Source organism: Perissodus microlepis, chromosome 11, assembly GCF_051167445.1.
Source record: "Perissodus microlepis isolate ML-2025 ecotype Zambia chromosome 11, ASM5116744v1, whole genome shotgun sequence".
Classification (NCBI taxonomy): domain Eukaryota; kingdom Metazoa; phylum Chordata; class Actinopteri; order Cichliformes; family Cichlidae; genus Perissodus; species Perissodus microlepis.
The window spans coordinates 36,188,329-36,209,785 of NC_140471.1; the positions used below are offsets into that span (position 1 = coordinate 36,188,329).

Below are 21,457 nucleotides of genomic sequence, written 5' to 3' on the forward strand. Positions count from 1 at the left end.
TAAAGTGACCGAGGTATTTCACCTTTTTATGAACTTCAAGAGTTTTGGGGCCAGTTTAAACACAGGGAAATTTAGCTGTTTATCCTGCTTGGTTCTACATATCAAAACAGCACTTTATACAGAATCGTACTTTATGTCATATTGCACACCATATTCAGTACAGACATTAACCCAGCACTGCTTGGACTAAAAACAATCAGGTCATCTGCATACATGAGATGATTTATCAATGTTTTACTGTATGGACAGATCATCAACATATAGATTAAATAAAATTGGAGACAAAATCCCACCCTGTCTGACACCATTGCTGACACCAAAGGGGGCAGAAATACTGCTTCCCCATTTAACCTGCATGTTCTGATGAGCGTACCAGTAAGAGAGAACCCTCACCATGTACTGAGGAACTCCCCGTGTCTGCAGTTTATCAAAAAGTTTTCTGTGGTTCACTCGATCAGAAGCCTTAGAGGCATCAATGAAACACATGAGGACAGATGAATTTTTAGCCCTGTACAAACTGACTATTTCCTTGAGTGCACATATGCACATGTCAGTGCCGTGCTTTGGTTTGAAGCCAAACTGATTATCCGGAGAAGAGATGAACACACTAACTCTATCAAACAAGATTCTTTCTAACACCTTAGATAAAATACTGCCTAGTGCAATCGGCCTGTAATTATCCAAACAGCTCACTTTTGCAGCTTTGTCCTTCATAACTGGTACCAGTAAAATACACAGCATTGAGTCTGGTAATATGCCATGAATCATAAACCCAGTGAAGCAGAGTGCTAGAAGAGGAGCTAGACTTAAACCAGCATGTTTTAAATATTCTGCAGTGATGTGATTCAAACCAGAATCTTTATTATCAGATAACCTATGAATGGCTTCATATACTTCATGTGTCCTTACACTTATTGTGTCATTACTCATGTCAGAATTGTCCTCATATGGTTCACTTTTTATACAGTTAAACAACGCACTGTAATGCTGTCTCCATAACGCTGCAATGTTATCTGCCCCAGACACACCTTCCACAGTTGATGGTAGAGATGGTTTACAGTTATTAAAAGCAAGTTTATTGAACCTATTAGTATTAGTATTATTATTGTGCTGAATGCTGTTTTGGTCCAGTTGATCTGTTTTTGGTCACTTTGTGTTTTGGTAACATGTTTCTTGTTCGAGTCCATTGTTTTTCTTCCTTGTCGCAGACACTGTCTTAGTCTTTTTTTCTTATTTTTGCCTCTTCATGTCTTAATATTGTCTTGTTATCACCTTATTTATTTATACTTGATATCTTATTTTGTTTCAATTTTTCCTCTTTTTTAACTTTATTTCCTTTTTCTGAATTGTTGTCACTCTGGTTTTGATCACTTTGTGTTTTATTTTGTAACTTTTCTCTGATTTGACTTTATTTCCTTTTATTGTCACCTTTTTTAAAGATTCATTTCATTCTTGTTTCTTTTCACGTATTGTGTCACCTTTTCACGCCTTTCTGTCTTATTTTGGTTATTTGAAACTCTTTCCTTGTTACTAGCGTTGAGCACCTTTACTTTGAAAATCTTCCCGGTGTGTTAGGCACGGCAGGGCAGAATGCGGAAGTTTGAGTAATATTAGAGAGGAAGAGGGCTTCGAGTTGAGTCTGAACTTTACAGCTGGAAACTTTATCTTCGTCGTCAGCGGCAGAAAACTGAACGGTGAGTTTGTTTCTGAACATTCGCGTTTTTATCGACTTCAAACTTTATCCTCACTTCCTGTTTTAGTGGTTACGTTACGCAGATTTCAGGCCACCATCAAAAGTCGATACGAAGCCCACAGCGCGTCCGTTTCACGAGGAAGTGCGACGCACGCCAGACTTCTTTCAGAATTAGGTCATTTTTAATTTCCAGGGTCGTTTCTGGAGAAAAGCGCTGAATTAAAATCATCGCAGGATCTTCAGATATTTAGTGACCGAGCCGCTCTTCATTTCGGCAGCAGCCTCTTCGTCTTTATCGTGTATTTGATCGCGGGCCGTGTAGGCTTAAAAAGTTGGTTTATCACCGAATAATCTGCAGAGTAGGGGCGTGCAGTGTGTTCAGTTTGTCGGGACACTCTTTAACCGGACCTGTAGCTGTCTGTAATCGCAAACTCGCTCATTATCAGCATTTCTCATTACAGTTCAGTGTTGTGGTTCAAACATGGCCGACTGGCTAATGGCTTCATAAACTGCTCTTATCACACCTGAGCTGTGCTCACCTGCCCCGATCACTTTCGCTTTCACTAGTGTGAAAATGAGAAATTGATCTGAAATGTCCCCGCAGCTCCACGGAGAAGCTCCACGGAGAAGCTCCACGGAGGCTGAAGTGCAGACGGACGCGTGCAGAAATACATTCAGCGACCTTTTAGCGCTTTTCACTTCATTTGTACTGCGTGACGTCATGCCGACCTTATTGCTGTTTATGAAGACAAACGAGCCTGACGCCATATTTAGACCTGAGCTTTTTTTCTTTCACTGTTTGTTTTTTAAGGTGGACTTTAATGTTTCGGCTGCTCTGAAACAGGGATTTCCCATCGTTGGACATAAATACATTACATCTGTCCTTAAATCCAAATCACTGCTTTAGTTTTCTGCTCAGCAGCTTTAACTTCACGTTCATTCAGCGTTTTAAAAACCTGTAATCCCACCTGCTGTGTAGGTGCAGCTGGGTGTTATTATCACTATTATTATTATTATTATTAAACAGATGAATAAAGGTTGTTGGTGGGATTTTAAAGGTGGTCACGTGGTTCCTGTGGAAGTGGGCGAGCATTTGAGATATTATAAAATGACTTGGTCTCCCGTTGAATGTGACGTAAAACAGGATTCAGTGAGCTTTGACCCCTGACCCCCTGAACAGGCGGACTGTGTGTTGATGTGGTTTCCGGTTCTCCTCCTTTGTGAACTTTGAGGCTGCTGCAGAGATGAAGTCTGATGGTGGGACGAGCTTTAATAACGCTGCTGTCCTGAGAGCTGGCAGATCCGAGGCCTGCAAATCCGAAGCGAGGTTAACGGGTTAGCGAGCTTAAAGCCACAGTTCTCAGTCCTCTTTTCACCATCACCATGGTAACTGATGCTGAGCACTTGAAGTGTGTTTAAAAGTGCCACGTCTGGATTCTTTAGCAGTTTTTGTGCTGAAGGAATTTTTTATGTATGAAACCTGCTGAGCTGGAACTTACCGACTCCGCTGAATGAAGCAGGTTGAGGCAGCAGCATATGTTGCCATGGTGATGTATCTTTGCGGTTATCCTTTCAGGTTTACCTGACAGTCCAGGTAAGCCTGAAGTTTCCTCTGAGCCGCAGGTCCTGCCTCGTGCTGCCGGCCTCTGGTGTGAGATTCGAGTGACATTTATGGCTCTGAAATATTAGCACTGCAGGTTTTTGTCCCTCTTAGAGCAGAAACCATGAGTGTGTGGTGTTCGTGATCTGACGCGTCTCTGTTCTCTCTCTCAGCTCCATCATGGCTGAAGCAGTTTATACTCCCACCACGACCCCAAACCCCGGAAAGAGCTTCTGCCTGATCCCTTCGGCCCACCTGGACAGAAACCGCTTTATCCTAAAAGTCGTTGAAGTGGTGAGTTCAAAGATGCTCAGACTCATGTGACTCTTCATTAGCCAATGAGATGCTTTCGTTTAGCATTCACTCACACCTGCAAACACACAAACTGTGTGAAACCTTCAGGGTTTCCTCATCGTCTCAGCTCATTGGCTGAAACTGAAACGGCCAAAACTTAAACGTGTGTTTGCAGGTGTGTCGTAAAAGTCTGAGTCTGCTGAAATTAAGCTTCATTTTTTTCACTCCTTTACTTGTTTGGATTACACTGAGCTGCTCTGTGAGCTGACACTGCCATCATCAGTGTCCTCTGTGTGCTGCACGTCTGCAGACCTTCAATTAAAACTGTTCAAGTAAAATATTCAGTTAAAAAAAATCACGACCTTCCTCAGATTTAAAATTAAATAATTAAAAGTTGTTTTTATTTTAAATCAATGATATTTAGTTGGAATAAGAATTATCGAGATTGGGATTATTTAAACATTAATGTTGGTAAATGATTAAATCGTCCTTCAGAATAAGTTTCAGATATTTGTTGCTCGCTCTTAGGCTCTGGCCCGACCTGCACGCGCTCTTTAAACTTCCTTTAACAGCGAGGATCGCGCCCCTGCAGGAAGACGGGCCGACGCCGGGCCCTTCCTGTGGAGAGGTGCCCAGTTTCCTGTCCGGTGTGGTGAACAGTAGCTCAGTCTGAAAGCTGTGACAGAAGAGCAGGTTTCTGATGCTTCAGAGAGGAAAGATTCATTATTTAGGTGCTGAAACTGTGTTTGACATGTTGCTGAAACTTTGCCTCAGATGTCTTAAAAGACTCTGTCTCTGCTCCCTCACCTCTGACTCTCTGCTGTGGGTCTGATGTTTCTGTAACCGTCCACTGTGCAGGAAAACAATGCAGCGGCTGCTGCTGCTGCTCTGTGACTTCCATGAATTATGCACATGTGCAGTGATCCTCAGTCAGAGTCAAACACTCAGGTTCTCCTGCAGCTCAGTGTTGGTGAAACAGAGTTCAGCTCTTTACATGTCAGAGCTACAGAAGGAGTAGCAGTGGAGAAACGCACATGCAAACACTGAGGCGCGCCTGCGGGGCCTCAGCTCTGCAGATCATAACAGTACAGCCCAGAGAAAAGTGACCACTGACCATCTGCAGGCTGGACCGTATAAAACAACCTGAAGCGACGAGTGATGTCTTGGTGGCCAAGCCCAGCTGTGTAGCTGACAGGATCTGTTCTAGTTTCAGCTCATTTCAGGGTCGTTACTGTGGAAACCCCCCAAAAACCGAAAGCGACCGGCTGCAGAGTCGATCCTCGGCGAGTCTCTGCAGGCTTACGACCATCAGCTGACTGACAGGAAACACTGTGAGCGTGAGAAATGGTGACAGGAATCCAGAACTGGTTCTGAATTGCACAGTCTGCACTCGTCACCGGTCTGTTAACGATGATGACGACTTTTTTGCTGCTTTTAAAAAAGACTTGTAACTCTGTGAGCATTTGTACAGCTGAGTTGGATCCATGCAGGTGAGGTGATGCTGTAATGTCCCGGCAGACAAACATGCTAAAATAGGCGAGGAGTGATGAAGGTAACAAACAATAATATCATCGCTGTGGACAAATCCTCCTGGACCGAGACCAAAACAACTCTGCGCACCTGAGCACTGCTTTCAGGATTAAACCAGGTGGACTTGTGCTTTCACCTCAGTTTGTTTAGGATGTGCAGCACGCTCCTCACACGGCCTCCCTTCAGGCTGCTCAGCACAGGAAATGCCTCCGCAGTTTGCGGTGCGTTGACAGTCCACTGCCAGTAATCAGACAAGAAGCTGCTCCACTCTCCTGCAGATCTGTTTAAAACGGGCTTTGCAGCTGGAACCAGATGTTTAACGGAGGCCTGAACAGAGCTGATGTGTCTTATTTTGACCTCACGAAGTGCTGACCTGCTCGTGTTTAATAACTCCAAAGGAAGGATCTGTCATCAGCGTAGTCTTGTTTCATGAGGGATCCCCTCGCTCTTATTCTGAAAGTTCAGTTGCTGCTAACTAACTCGCCCAGCACATCCTGTCCCGTGTTTCCCCCTCTGATCCAGTTCATGTTGTGGTGGTTTTTGACATCTCTTCAGTCACACGTATTCCAGCAGCCGGTGGTGGACGGCAGCACCCCCACCGTCCTGGGAGACGAGCAGACTAACAGCCAACAACAAGAGTTGCTGATTATTTGCTCGTCTATTTGGTACGAAGTACTTCAGAAACCAAACATTTGCAGAGCAGAGTTACGCGTGCGCCTGTGTACATGTATGTAATGATGTACACAGCGGTGATATTACCACAACAACACTGTGGGACATGAAGCTGGATCTGAAAACCCTGGTGTTGCCGCCTCTTTAACAGTTTGGCTGCGCGCTCTTTACAGACGAAGAGTCGTCTGAGCCAGAGCAGGGCGATGTGACCGAAATATTTATCACGATGTACATTTGGAAATCTGCGATAACGATATAACTGACGATATAATTGACACGAGACAAAATACTTTACGACTCCACAACTTTATTAGTGCAAAAAACCATCAATGTATTTTCACTTAAACAAGCAGCTGTTTTTATCTGCATTAAAGTTATATAAAAATGTAACAGTGCAAATGCAAATTCCTTGCTGACAGTTTAACCAAAAGGCATTTCCAGTGGAAACTGGCCGACGTATCCTCAGCATAACCATGTATAACATCCACAAACCTTAAAAAGAGGTTAAACACACACAACACGGTAACATTATGTTGAAGCACAGTACGTATCACTCCGCGAGGCTCCGCCTACGATAGCCGTAATGCTCCGACAATCCATCAAGCGGTGCGGCTTCGTAGCTCAGCAAAGTCATACTAAAACATTTGACAGATTTTCGAGCGCCGTGTACATAAAATCGTTTCGAGGTCAGTAAACACAACCAGAATTCATACATAAGGCTCACGGGATTATAAGGGGCTCTGTCGACTTTCAGAAAAATCAAAGGATTGATTTTAAGTGTGCCGTATTTTCCAAACAACACGGTGATAACGACGGCCCGCTAGCATGCGCTACCAAAAATAGTGCTTTGTTGTGTATCTGACGGACGAAAGCTAAACCAGTTCCACCAGTGAAGCTGCAGCATTTTTACAAACCAGTTCAGGTTCATCGTTTCATTCAACGATCCGCTTTCGCTCTTCTCATTCTGCGTCGCCGCCATGATTTTTCCGCCATGTGCGTATGTAAACAAAGGCACTGCGCATGCGCGTTTTACCCATATTCTATCGCCATATTTCATTTTCTTATCGTTGCCCGACATCATACCGGTGTTACCGTGGACGGTATGATATGGCCCAGCCCTAGTCTCAGCCGACAGCAACACAAAACCTGCTGCTGAAGTCAGACGCTCTTAGATAAACCGTGTTACCGCCACGCACCGAACAACTGCACGGAAACACTCGCGGCGTGAAACGTGCTGACATCTGTGAGTGTCACACCACGGTTCCAAAAACAAGAAGCGAAATCTGTGTCAGCTGCTTTTAAGCTGACCTTTTCAAAGTGTCGCTGCATCAGTGAATCAAGCAGATATTCAAACACAGCAAAACAAAAGCACACTCATGTTTCTGTCCATTTTCTCCCATCAGCAGGGGGCGGAGACTATTCCACCTGGCGTTGTACTCACACAGGTGGTAAACACATTCATGAGTTTACCACCTGTGTGAATGCGTTTACCTGTGTGCACCGGAGTGAGGACGTTTTTATTGCTCTCAGAGCTGCATGGCAACCACTGGTTGCTAGGGAAAAATGTATATCTGTTGCTTTTGTGCAGCGATATGGCAAAAGTTACCGACAGTTTCACTGAGAGCAGTTAGCGAATGTTTGGAGACACGTCTGCGATCTGTTCAGGACCACTCACTCTGGTGCAGCGCTCTCTCTGCATCTGACCTCTGACCTCCAGCAGCCAGTCGAGGAACGTGCCGCGGTGTCTGCAGGGGCATGAGGAAGCGCGTGTCAACAGGCCGCTGTATGTACCACACGTGTGCAGGTGCAATGATGACCAAACGAGTCTGTGACTTCCTGGTTACAGGAGACGGGGATGAGGTCGCTTTGGTGCTTTTAATGTGGAGGTTCTGTCTTAGCTGAAGTGTGAATCCACACTCACACATCCAGTCTGTGGCTCTCGGCTCCGGGCTCGGCGGCTTCTACATCACAAACCTCATCGTCTCTTTCATGAGCAGAATTTAACAGCAAAACAGGAAGTGGAGGTTCGTTTGTTGGGGACTGCTTTCAGGACAGATGAATGCGCATTAGCAGCCGGACGGTGAGGAGCGGGATGGATTGGTTAGCCGTGCTCCGTGGTGCGAGGGAACCAGTCGGTGTGTTTGTGTGTGACCTCTCTGTGACTGGATCTTCCTCATCCAGCAGCTCTTCAGGAAGCTGCAGAACGGGAAGTGAAAGTATTGCGGAGCGGTCAGTTTGGCTGTCGTTAGCAGATCTCAGAGCTGCTGTTGCAACAGCTCAGTGAGGTGTTCGGTGGGAGGACGACGCCTGCATCCGGCCCCGGGAGTCTGGATGGAGCTGGCGCGGGTGGGTGCTGGGCAGAAAGAGGATGTGCGGTCAGATCTTTGTGAAACCTTCCTGCAAAATAAACTGAAACTCTGAAAGCCACAGACTGAAGGAGGCCCAGGTTAATGTTTTTCCATGTGGGCTCCACCAGAGCAGCTTTGCATGAGTCACAGCTCAAAATAATCCATGTTTATGTCCATACTCAGCCTCTGTCCATCTAAACTTCTGATTGGCTGCCCCTCATAACTACAGGTTTGAAAACCAGTATGTAGCATTGCGTTACACTTAACCCCAGTCACCACATGCATGTGCCGTCTGCCTCCAGCCTGTTCATCCACAGAGGTGTAGTTACAACAGCTGAGCGTTTGGGTGGATGTAGGTCACTGCAGGCAGAGGACGCTGCGTTTCTGTTCCCTTCAGCTGTGAGAGATTCGAACAATCTGACCTTAATCAGTTTTTGCATAAATCCTATAAATCGTTTAGATCCTCCTCACGTTGCTGCTTGTTGTCTTTGTTTTAATCATGTTAGAAAAATATAATAACCTATGAAAGTTGAGAATCGCCAACAAACACACACGTGCGCCTCCTGGTCGTCTGAAGGTTAAAGCAGCGTGTTTGCTGTTGTCCAGCTTCAATCCCTGCCTCTCCAGGTGCTTTCACAATAAAAGCTTTCCAGTGTCTCAGTGCTAAATAAGTTTATTGTGAAGCAGACAGGAAGTCCCGGTGAGTTTTTAACAGCAGCTTCACTGTAGACTCGTGCGGGATTCCCACTGTGACTTCCTGTGGTGTGAGTTTAACCCCAGTCAGCTGATTGGCGCCGGGTCACGTCTCACCTGTCCGTGCTGAACAGGAAGTCTTTCGGGGTGATTTCAGGGTGTGCACGCTGGCCTGTGTACATCCGTCAGGTTTCTAAAACCCAGCGTTTCATGAGTGACGCGTTTGTAACTTTCAGTGTTTTCATTACTGCAACACCATCAGACGTCTGCTTTTACAGCAAGATGAAAGGAACAGAAGAGCTGCTGTTTTTCACACGAGCGACCGCAGAGGCGCAGCCGGGTGTCGATGCAGTTACTGCAGCGCTGTTTAAAGCGTTCGTGAAAGAGGACCATAAAGAACAAAACACGTCTGAGACACTGAGAGGATCTGGACTCGTTGTAGTGAAGCTTAGTGGAGCGTAAAGCTCTGATTGAAACGAGCAAAGACACTGACAGCTGCTTCACATTTGAACCCGTTAAAGCGTAACAGGAGGGACCATCACAGTGACCTGAGCAGTTTCTGTCATATTTCAGGATCTTTGTGGAACAAAAGGACTCTGTGTGCATCACATTCAGTGAGTGCAGCTCACTGGAAAACAAACGGTTTCACCGCAGGCCTCGAATCAGAGCAAACTTCGACTTTCTGTTCCAGGTGACCTCAATTTCATGCGAGTTTCCAACCCTAAGACCTCAGATTTATTTTTGAGGTTGTACATCGAAGGTGAGACGAAGCTGTCAGCGTGGAGTTCCACATTACCGCCCCAGGGCGAGAGCGTTTTCGCCCGCCCTGTTCTGCAGATTCGCCTCTTTGTGTTGCCTAAAGTAAACCAGCTTGGACACGATGGAGGAGATCCAGCGCCGGTGACTGACACACGGTCTTCTACAGACATAAACACAGCAGAGGTGCACGAGAAGGTTTTTGATTTCCACGCTGCACCCACTCGCTGTGCTTCTGCTTGGACTTGGAGATTAATGTTAACAGCACGGTGGCGGCAGCCTGACTGATGACAGCGATGCTGGAATTCAATCTTTGCATATTTATGTTCGTATAGTTCCCTATAGAGAGGGAAGTGAGAGCAGATCACTCAGCAGATGCAGGGTGTTAATGACGGGCACAAACACAGAAACACTCAAAAGTCACTCAGATTCTCACGTTTCACGTTTTCTGCTCCTAGAACGAAGAAATATGCGTCCCTAAAAATGTTCTGGTGGTACAGAACATGTAATCAGATTACTGAAGGAGAATGAGTCATGTCGGTGTTTCTGACTGAAGGATAAAAGTATCGGCGCCGCTCTCGGCCCGCTGACGTCAGGCGGTCTGCTGTTAGCTCTGTGGTTCTGGGTTTGTCTGTCTGAAGAAAAGCACAAAGCCTTTTTATAACCCGAGGCTCACTTTAACATGGAATATTCCTCCAGTTAAACTCGCCGCTCTAACGGAGACAGAGGCTGGCGTTCGGTTTAACCACGAGGACAAACACGCGACGGCGAGAGGAAAGTATCCCTGCGCACGTGCACAGACGCTGGTTTGTTCCTCCTGGTTCCTGATGATCCCGACTTTGGATCCTGGTGCTTATCTGTCGGCGTGACGATCTCCTGGGTCTGGACGAGCGACGACTCTACTCTCAGCTCTGTCTTTATGCTCAGCTTTACTCGTGATTTTATTCTTTTACTAACGACCTCATGACCACGGGTGAGCGTTGGAACGTAGACGTGCTCTCAGTCATCTCATGTCCCACCTTCCAACCACCGTGAGCTCAGAGGGAGGGCTCTGCAGGCCCGAAGCTGCCGTCTCGTCCCAGCTGCTCCACACTCGCCTACGAACCCGGAGGTCGTGGTGTGAAGAAGCCGACGGGACGGCGTCACCTGCAGGAAGGAGGTGTGCAGCTCTGACACGCTCCTCGAACGTTTCAGACGGAGGAAATCTGGCAGGCTTGGACTTTCTCGAGAGTGCATTCGACACATCATCGTGCGCTTACATCTGGACCAATCAGAGCACACTAGTGTCATTTCTTAAGGTTTCTGTCCTGATAAGTGGTCAGAGAGTTGGTGTGGTCCTGACTTCCTCCTTCAGCGGTTACAGGAAGCTCCTCCTGCACTGCGCTGCTCTCTGAGTCATTTAAAGGTCAGTTTACATTCACAACACGAGTATTTCTTTGTAAAAACAAAGTCGAGTGTTTGGAGCCTGGAAGAGCTCAACCACAAGTTCCTCCATGTTTGTAGTCCAAACATCCCCCCCTCCCCTCCCCAGGCTCGTACTGCCTGCTCTTTCAGGTCCCCAAACTCGGGGGGGTCTGAGGGGCGAAGCGCTCCTATCGACTCCTGCTGGGTGACGGATCTCGTGGTCTCGCCGCTGTGGTGGTTCAGATGTGCTCAGGGCGTCCCTGCGATGGCTGCTGGTGTGGAGCAGTCGCTGTTGTTGCCGCCCACACAGATCTGAGCGGTCGGAGCGGTTCGACCACAACTTCTAATGAAATGCAGCAGAGCCGGCGCCTTTGTGTTGTCACGCCGGCCTGAAACTGCCAGCAGCCGCTCAGACTGGAAAGAGACGTCACATTTCATCAAATTAGCTGGCGTCGTCTCAGACAAGAGGACGAATACACGGGGCAGCAGCTGACAGAGGCTGGAGGTCTCAGTTTCCTGCAGGAAGAGGAAGTGGTGACTGTCGGGTCAGTTTCTGCCCGTGTGTCGTAGTTGCAGCGTTCGATGCCGGGAGCAGACATGCAGAACAAAACAAACACGCGGAGCGTTTTTGGCGCCTGGTGAATAAGTGAGCTGCTGAAGAAGCTTTCAGTGGGAAAAGTGAAACAAAATAACATTTTATGCAATTATTTCTTCATAATCATCGAAATGTCTGACAAAATATGAGAATAATCATTATTGTTGTCATGTCAAACTGCAGCCCACTGTGATCCTGAGTGGGCCGGTCCACTGAAACTACACGTTTTATTGTAAGACTCAGGTTTAACCTGATGAACCTGCAGGTCCATAGATGATATTTTTATTCAACTGGTAAAAGACGCATCACGAGAATCTCTGCACAGCGCTGTCCTGAGTAAGTGGGCGGCCGTGGTTTCGCAGGCCGTGACAGATTCACAGTAGTGTTCACAGGTCGGTCTCTGCTTTAGGAGAACATCTCGCTTTAACACGCCGACCGTTTGACGTATGAAGCCAACAGGAGTGGTCCCAGGAGCCACCCTGACTTGTATTTCTATTCTGTGCTCACCTGTGCTACTTCCTGTTTCTCCCTCAGGTGCTGTCCTTCATTGCCTTCGTCCTGGAGGAGACGGTGGACAGCTGCTTCTCCTGCTCTCCTCTCTACTTCTTTGAGTTCGTCAGCTGCACGGCCTTCCTCTTCACCCTGCTGCTGCTCGTCCTCCTTTCTACTAAGCTGCATGAAAAAATTCACATCAAGGCCTGGCCCACTGTGGTAAGAACCTGGAGATCGTGTTTCAGTCACTCTTCTCCGCTCGCGTGAGAAAGGTCACTGAGCTTCTGAATCTGAACAGAGTTCATGTCCGGCTTTATTTAGAGTCACTTCCTCTTTCAGAGCACAGTTTGATCTTTGATGGTCTTTGTTCAAGCCCACTTCAAACTACAATAACGACCCGACCGGCAGTCATTAGAGGAGCAGGTCACTACATACATGTTCAAAGTGACCGGAGTCGGCCCAGCACTCGTTCATGAGCCGTCCAGAGAGTGCTGAGCTGGCATTGACCCAGCCACACATGATGCTCGTGGTCCGTGTTATTCATAATCCAGTCCTTTGACTTCAGTTTACACATTTAATTTTGCATCGTTTTGAATTTCTGGACAGATGAGGAACTTGTTACTATTTTTAACCTTTACTTGACTAGAAAAACTGTCTTTGCATTGGTTCGCTGAGCTGCAGCATCAGCGCACGGACAGCGCAGCGTGCTTTCTGTCTGAGGAGGATGCGTGGCGGTGCCGTTTGTCCCGGCTCTCCTCCTGTGAGCTTCGCTGTCGTCTCGCACCAAAATGAAAACAGACGGTTTATTTTAGTCTCTCCCTGATGACACTTCCAGATGATGTTTCCCGCTCACAGTCTTTCATCTTACAGCGTGGGTGCAGTGAAACTCGAAAACGAGAAGCGGGCGATTTTCTTTTTGCAAATTCAGACTCAGCAGGGTGGAAAATGTTTGCATGTGGAGCTGCGAGTTCGACAGCTGTTCTCAAAGCTAATGAAGGTTCCAGCTTCAATCGAGCCCTCGCCCTCTGCCTCTCTGATTGGCTGAGCGCAAACCAGGCCGCCCCCACCTTATTTGTTTTTCATAGAGATTTAAAGGTGGCCAGTCAAACGAAACCTCCCTGTTAAATCATTCACGTGGAAATGAGCCACCTAAATAAAGATGCTCATAAATAACTTCAGATTAAAGTAATTAAAGCGTTCCCTCATTTTCACGTCCACATGAAAAAACCTGCTCTGAACTTTGAACCAGGAAATCGTGGGATTGGCTGCGACGAGGGGGAGGGGTCAGAGCATCAAGAGTTTGGTCCAGTAAAGTTGGCGTGAGTTCACGGCTGGTATCTGCAGCCGTTTAAAGGCCGATCTTTGAGAAATGGTGGAGCAGCTTCATTGTTTTGGTGTCAGCCTTATCTCTGCTGCCAGAGACGCTGCTTCCTCTGCTTTTCAGAGGAAAAGTTTCAAAGTCGTGCAGGTGAGCGCGGACAGGAAACCGGAAGCTGAAGGCCGAGCCTTTCCGCTGCACTGATTTTCAGCGGCGCTCTCTTTCCACCGGAGGCCTCAGCTCCACCTTGGTGTGTGGAAACACTTTTATTTTGGGAAACCTGCCTGAAATGAAAAGAGGAACAGGACACCGACCGCGGTGCTCTCATAACAGCAGTGTCTGCTCAGACGGCTGACGAGCCACAGAGTTCTTCCTCATCGTAGCGTTAAAGAGAAACCTCAACATGACGAGTCTGCCCGCAAAGAAACACCAGACAGGAACAGCAGCAGCTGAACTTTCACAATAAGAGCACGTTGTCACAGCGAAGCTTGACGAGAGGCATTTGAAGCCCACGCTTCCACAGTCAGTGATCAGAGGTGACCTGTTCCCACCTGTTTTATTCCTGCTGCTTATGAGGGGCAGCCAATCAGGAGAAAGTTGTCTTAGAGGGAGGAAGAACTGTAATGGCGGTCCGAGTGTCTGTTTTCTCTGTGTGGTCTTTGTAGTTTAAATGAAACTGAACAAAAGAACAGAGAAAAAACAGTCGATATGAGAGAAGCGCTGAGGCTGAACTTGAACTGGACTCTGGCGCAGCCGCCATGATGTCACCCAAAGGTTTCAGGCTTCACATCTTAACGCAAGCATTTTAGCCACCGCCTCGCCATCAGCGTCGGCTTCCTGTTTAGCACTCAGGCCTAAAAGGCTGACGGCGTCGCCCTGCTGTCAGGCAGCGATTGTGACGACGTGAGAACGAGGTAATGTAAGATTGTCACGGTCGCTCCACAGACGCATCTACTGTGTGTTGGACGAGTTTGAATCTCAGTGATCGGGAACGTTTGTGAACATCACCTTTCACTCCGGTACCACAGCGAGTGCCCGCCAGCTGTGGCGTGTTTAAATACGAGTACGAGCGGTCGAGCCTCGTTAGCCTCAGAACGATGGACTTACTCGTTCCCGCTAAACGATGAATTAAAACGAGGTACGGCCCCAAACTCAAAGCGTGCACCGCACCGTGTCTGCAGACACGCCTCACACCCGCAACAAGTCACACAAAGTCTGAAGTCTGAACTTGGTTTTATCGCAGCTGCAACTTTAAAGACGTCCCAGAGTGAAACTGTGAGGCTGGAAACAATCAAAGAGAATCGATGAAGATTCTTGGACTGTAAAAAGCTGCTTTTCCTCACACACACACACACACACACACACGCACACACACACACACACGCACACACACACGCACACACACACACACTGTGGCTGAAAACCAGTAAAAGCAGCTGTCATATAACTGTGTGATGCTGCCACCTACAGTCTGCAGACTGAACTGCACTTGTAGCCTCCAGTCAGAGTCCGCAGTGTTAGAACTGTGTTGTTATTTTTGAGCCACTATTCTGAGCTCATGGAAACAAAGTTTGCAGGTGCAAGTGTTGCATTTTGAGGAGAAATTTATTCTGAGTGAAGAAAAGCTGAATTTGAGTGAACAAACTTCATTCCTGCCTGCAAAAAATGTATTTCAGTGTTTGCTATTATCCACACAACAGCAGCCCGTCTCGCTCAGTTTTTGCTCGCGCTCTCAACATTTCTGCCCGTGCGCGCTCAACTCTTTCTCTACACCGTTATATTTGTGCCACAAAACCAGCCAATCACAGACTTGGATGCAAAAAAATCTGATTGGCTGTTTTGGTCTCCAATCAGGCATCTCCGAAAACGTCAGAGCACTTATGCAAATATGTGATGTCTTGATGAATCGAGCAGATATTTGAAGTTTCCACAGAAACATTCTCACATGAAAATATCTTAAAAGTTTATTTTGTGACCCAGAAAGAGAAATATTTCAAACTCCGCCCCTCTGTGTTCCTCCGCCACTGCCTCCTTTGAGTTTTGGATGAAATGCATTCTGGGATATTGCATTTTGTCATTTCGAGCTGATTGGAGACCAGAACAGCCAATCAGATTTTTTTGCATCCAAGTCTGTGATTGGCTGGTTTTGTGGCACAAATATAACGGTGTAGAGAAAGAGTTGAGCGCGCACGGGCAGAAATGTTGAGAGCGCGAGCAAAAACTGAGCGAGACGGGCTGCTGTTGTGTGGATAATAGCAAACACTGAAATACATTTTTTGCAGGCAGGAATGAAGTTTGTTCACTCAAATTCAGCTTTTCTTCACTCAGAATAAATTTCTCCTCAAAATGCAACACTTGCACCTGCAAACTTTGTTTCCGTGCGCTCAGAATAGTGGCTCAAAAATAACACCGTAGAACTCAGATGGATCAAAGCAGCAAAACATTTTAACACACGTTTATTCCGAGACTGTTGTTGGATTGTAGCTCTGATTATGAACTTGGACTTTCATAAACCAAAGTGTGGATGTTCAGCAGGATTGTCTCCATGAAAATCTGTCACATGTGAAGTAGAGCAGGGCGATGTGACCAAAACTATTTATCACGATGTACATTTGGAAATCTGCGATAACGATATAACTGACGATATAATTGACACGAGACAAAATACTTTACAACTCCACAACTTTATTAGTGCAAAAAAACAAAACAAACCATCAATGTATTTTAACTTAAACAAGCAGGTTTTTTTTATGTGCATTAAAGTTATATAAAAACGTAACAGTGCAAATGCAAATTCGTTGCTGACAGTTTAACCAAAAGGCATTTCCAGTGGAAACTGGCCGACATATCCTCAGCATAACCATGTATAACATCCACAAACCTTAAAAAGAGGTTATACACACACAATACGGTAATATTATGTTGAAGCACAGTACGTATCACTCCGCGAGGCTCCGCCTACGATAGCCGTAATGCTCCGACAATCCATCAAGCGGTGCGGCTTCGTAGCTCAGCAAAGTCGTACTGAAACATTTGACAGATTTTCGAGCGCCGTGTACATAAAATCGTTTCGAGGTCAGTAAACACAACCAGAGTTCATACATAAGGCTCACGGGATTATAAGGGGCTCTGTCGACTTTCAGAAAAATCAAAGGATTGATTTTAAGTGTGCCGTATTTTCCAAACAACAGGGTAATAACGACGGCCCGCTAGCATGCGCTACCAAAAATAGAGCTTTGTTGTGTATCTGACGGACGAAAGCTAAACCAGTTCCACCACTGAAGCTGCAGCATTTTTACAAACCAGTTCAGGTTCATTGTTTCATTCAACGATCCGCTTTCGCTCTCCTCATTCTGCGTCGCCGCCATGATTTTTCCGTCATGTGCGTATGTAAACAAAGGCACTGCGCATGCGCGTTTTACCCATATTCTATCGCCATATTTCATTTTCTTATCGTTGCCCGACATCATACCGGTGTTACCGTGGACGGTATGATATGGCCCAGCCCTAATGTGAAGTATTACAAACAGAGCTTTATTATTAAGTATAGTGAGGCCGTGAACGGTGAGTCGAGGGTTTGGCATGCTGAAAAAATCCAGACTCAAGGCTCAAAATGAAGCGTGTGGCTGTTTTACGTCACGCTGCAGCACTTCCAGTTTGAGAAAAGTCCACTTTTATTGTTTTGTTGATCCGGTCAGATTGAGGGCGGCGACTCAGAGACTGTCGGAGGCGCTCGTCTCACCTTCTTCTTCTTCTCTTTTACAGGACTTGATTTACACCGGGGTCATCGCTGTGCTGCTCTTCATCTCCTCCTGCGTCTTCGCCGCAGACCGCGGCTCTTTGGTTCAGGCGACCGTTGCTGTGGTGAGAAAACGTCCTCGGACTCACACTACCCTCCTTTCCTACCTTCTGAATCTTCCTTTTCCTTTCCTTCTATATCTCCTCCTTTCCTTTCCTTCCTGGCTGACAGTGTGTGTTATAGGGCTGCCACAAAGGATTATTTTGATAGTCGACTAATCAGATCATCATCCATTGGACGTAAAACTACAGCTTATTGCACCAGCAGCATCTGCTCTTATATAACTATCATTAGCTTACAGCTTTAAGTGTGTAAGGTTTGTGCTAACTAAAAATAAAGACAAGATGATAGTTTATTAAATTTTAATGAAATTTGCAGATTGTTTCGGTGAAGTTTAATAAACTCCTTGCTATCTAAAATATAACAGGACACCGGAGTAAATTCTCGAGCATCTCACACTTCTGATAATCAGCTGTCTGCTTGACGTTTATTCAGCTGTGTAAAAACTATAACTTTAATCTCAGCCAAACCGATTTACTCAGGAACAAATAAAATACTGAAAAAAGCCAAACAATAACATTTTTAAGTTATCTAAGTGACTTATATATATTTAACCTGAGTAGTGAAAGACGGCGGTGGGTTTGAAAACGATTTGCCAGGAGTCCGGTGTTCTCACGGCTCTAGTGAGCCTTGCCCCGGCTAGCTATCGAGCTAGTGGGTAACAGACGTCTCCGAAAACGTCGGAGCGCTTTTGAAAATATGTGGTGTCTTGATAAACTGAGCAGATATTTGAGGTTTACACAGCTACATTCTCGCCAGAAAATATGTTAAACGTTTATTTTGTGACCCAGAAAGAATAATAAGAGTAATATTAAAACTAACTAGCTGCCGCCATTGTTGGAAACTGAGCTGGGCCGCGCTATGAATTCTGGGACACAGCTTCTTCTTCTTCGGGGTTTAACGGCAGCTGGCATCCTTGTACATGCAGTGCTGCCATCTTCTGTTTCAGTCCGTTATTACACTCTTAAATCCTACTACTTATTCCTGCGTCTTTTGTGATCTTACAAAGCTTCAAACGACGCGTCGACTATTAAATCAGTCGTCGACGATTTTGATAGTCGACGTAATCGTGACTAGTCGACCAATCGTGGCAGCCCTGGTGTGTTATCAGGTCACCTACAGCAGCGCTCTTCTTCTTCTCTGTCGTCCAGGTCTTTGGCTTCTTGGCGACTGTGGCGTTTTCCATCGACTTCGGCCTGATAGTGAAGAGCAAGGGGCTTCCCTTCCTAAACAAAGACAAGAAGCAGGAGCACACTAACGGCATCCAGACGCCGGCAGAGGAGGAAAGACTCAAAGCCAACGAGACAGCTTAAGCGTCTTTCTGCTCATACGCGTGAGGTCGCTCATTACTTTTCCCAATATTCCTCTAACATGATGGTGAAGGGGCGGAGCTTCCAATGCTGACCTCACGTCCATTTTTTTTCTTTTTAAATCCAGTTTGTAGTTCTTTTCCCAGCGCTGAGGGCGCTCTGTTCAGAAATCATCACCCTGTCGCTGTGCAGAGCGCCGAAAACGAGAGACACTAAAACCATCAAACCACTAAATCTTCTGCTGTAGTTTAGATTGTAGGATTTATTTTTACACAGTTTGTGATAAACGCTTTGCTTTATCGTCCTGTTGTCATAGAAATAATCAGATGGACGAGAAGGAATCACAGAAGTGTTTTCGAAGGCGTCGGCACCTCCGATTGGTCCGAGTCTCTCCAGCAGAATCCTGATATTAAAATATATTCTCCTTACTTTTAATTTGAATGAAATGTTGCACACTTTTACCTCCTCAGACCAAGGAAAATATTCCTGATTGTTGAAGTACCGTCTGTGTCCCTGAACGCCTCACGATGCTCAGGTCCAGACTGAGATCGTGTTAAAGTCGATTATGCATCAGCCTTACTTGTGTTGAAATGACTCGGAGTGTCCAGCAGGGGGAGACGTCTGCTCGTCAACCATCCAGGGGCTGTTTCATAAACGCTCGTTTAGTTGATGCAGACGAGTTAAAGTTCATTTCATGTTTTTTATCCGGACACTGTGGAAATACGGTCCTTTGCCAAACGTGCCTTAGTCCCCCTTAAATTCTCCCTGTGGACCAGTCAGGTTTATCCATAGCCTGTATCTAAAAGATGGACCTAGCTGCTGTGACATCACCTGTTGGTTGGTGATGAACGCTTTTTTTTTTTTTTTTTGAACGCTTTCACATGAAACGAGCGACAGACTTTGTTTTCCTACCAGAGTCGTCGCCCCCTGCTGGACATTACAGAGCATTAGCTTTCAGGTCTTTTAATGTTTTGTGTCACTCTTGACATCATTTTAAAAGTGAAATTGTGCCTTTTTTTTTAAACATACTTTTTTACTTCCTGTCTGTGTTTATATCTTTGATGCCGTGTGGTCAAATATGAATATCGGGGGTAATTTAGCAAAATCAGCTCAGATCTTTTAATGATCTCTTTTAATGCTTTTATTAACTGTTATCACTAATTATGGCCTTGATGTTGGGCTCAAGCTCATCAGCTTAAATCATAGTGGCTCTTGGTGATTCTAATCGCTGACGTGTGAATGTGTTAAAATGTAACAATGAAAGGGTGAATATCAAAGCGTTTGTTTGAGGTTTTCTTCCGTCTTTGCTCTCTGCTGTTGGCGGCTGAAGCTGTCGTAGCTGCAGGTGTGTGAGGGCGTCGTGGAGGGGGAGCCTCCGCAGCCGGCAGCATCGTTAAAAAGAGTAACATTAGAGAACTTGAAAAGGATACTGCGTGCCTACAAATGATTTAAAATTGAAATGTAAGAGGAATCGAGCTCTTTGAGTGAGCAGGGATTCTCCTTTTCTTCCTGTTAGAAGCAAGTTTTTCCTCCCGTCTGTCACTCGCTGATGGGTTTTCTCTCCAGTACTGTCGGGCACCTCTGTCGTTGTAAATGTGTTCGTGGTTCAGTAATCCGTCCCCCCACACACACCCACTCAAACTTCACTAAAGTCACATCAAACTCTAAATTTTATGCCCAGAAAATGAAGCGGACTGCAGTTTAAAGGCAAACACCATCTGTTTATGTTTGTTTGTTTTTTTACTACAAATGTAATATTTTTAAATGTTTAATTATAAAAAGTGTTTTGGTTTTTTTTTCTTTATTTCTGAGGTCTCATATTTTTTTCTTTTTTTGTTTTGTTTTTTAAATTGTGTCCATTTCTCCAAAGTCTCAGGAAATAAAAACTCACATTAACCATGAAAATGAAATCAGTGCGAAGTCTGAAATTCAGAAACATTTGAGAGCACATGAAGCAGGAGACTAATGAAGGACGGGTTTTTATACAAACTTTTCTACATTTGTAAAAATGAAAAACACTGTGATGACGAGGACATTTGTTAGTAATCACAGTACACTGGAACACTTCCGTGTGTGTCGAACAATCCGGAAATCTGAAATCATTTCTATTTGGGACCAAGTAAAGTTTATCTTCGAGACAGAGAGCCCGTTTGTTTTGTATATAAGTTTCTCTGTTTGTCAGCCTGTGTGTGGGATTTCACTGTCTGTAATAAATTGCTGCAGTTTCTTTCTGTCACGTGATAAAGAGATTTTCAATAAATACACGTGTTCGGTTTCTGTTTTCACCCACATGCATGAAAAACTTTTTGGACTGAAGGTGAGTTCTAGAAAAATCTGACCTCATGTTAAAACAGAGAAATGGTGTCAAAGCACCCACAGCTTCAGGAGGGTCTCTGAGGAGCTCTTCATTAAAATTACATCAAACTTATGTCCTAGTAAATATATTCCTCACAATGAGGGAGGAGCTTCAGAGAGGGCGTGGCCATCTGTGACCTCCAGTTGGTGGAAGACTGAAGCACAGCGCAGTGTGACGGTTTCACCTATGATGAACTTCTTATCACCACTGGAGCGGATTATTCTCAGTCTTCATTAGTTTTACTGAACGCTTGCTAATATTAACGATTTGTGTCAGAATCAGGAGACTTTGTTTCCATTATACATCAAAGTGCAACATGCATAGTAAAACTACATTAATGAAAGAAAAAAGAAGTACTGTGGCTGTGTGATCGTGTGTGTATATGCAGATGACCATGAAATCAATAAAGTCTGACAACATCAGTAAGTAGAGAAATTTACATTACACACGCTTCCCTTAGGCAGTATCATTAGAAGACATAACGTCTTGATGCATCTCAATCATCCAGGAAAGTAAATCTCCAAAAGTTGATTCTGT

The 21,457-nt window shown here is 45.5% G+C and overlaps 1 protein-coding gene across 2 annotated transcripts; it reads left to right on the forward strand.

Moving 5' to 3' along the window:
• Positions 1 to 1,566: 1,566 nt before the first annotated feature.
• cmtm6 (CKLF-like MARVEL transmembrane domain containing 6) lies at positions 1,567 to 20,824 on the forward strand. 2 transcript variants are annotated; one of them, XM_084944556.1, is made up of 6 exons: positions 1,567 to 1,694; positions 3,467 to 3,587; positions 12,120 to 12,296; positions 17,161 to 17,259; positions 18,406 to 18,592; positions 18,692 to 20,824. In XM_084944556.1, the coding sequence occupies exons 2-5, from the start codon at positions 3,474 to 3,476 to the stop codon at positions 18,565 to 18,567; spliced, it is 552 nt and encodes a 183-aa protein (XP_084800682.1). In that variant the 5' UTR covers positions 1,567 to 1,694; positions 3,467 to 3,473; the 3' UTR covers positions 18,568 to 18,592; positions 18,692 to 20,824. The 2 variants fall into 2 exon arrangements, with proteins under 2 accessions (XP_084800682.1, XP_084800681.1); XM_084944555.1 differs by having other exon boundaries at positions 18,406 to 20,824.
• Positions 20,825 to 21,457: the final 633 nt, after the last annotated feature.

Coding starts and splice junctions, on each gene's coding strand:
- cmtm6 (XM_084944555.1), top strand. CDS start 3,474: ATGGCTGAAGCAGTTTATACTCCCACCACGACCCCAAACCCCGGAAAG. Junction 3,588..12,119: donor TCCTAAAAGTCGTTGAAGTG/GTGAGTTCAAAG, acceptor TTTCTCCCTCAG/GTGCTGTCCTTCATTGCCTT. Junction 17,260..18,405: donor TTCAGGCGACCGTTGCTGTG/GTGAGAAAACGT, acceptor TCTGTCGTCCAG/GTCTTTGGCTTCTTGGCGAC.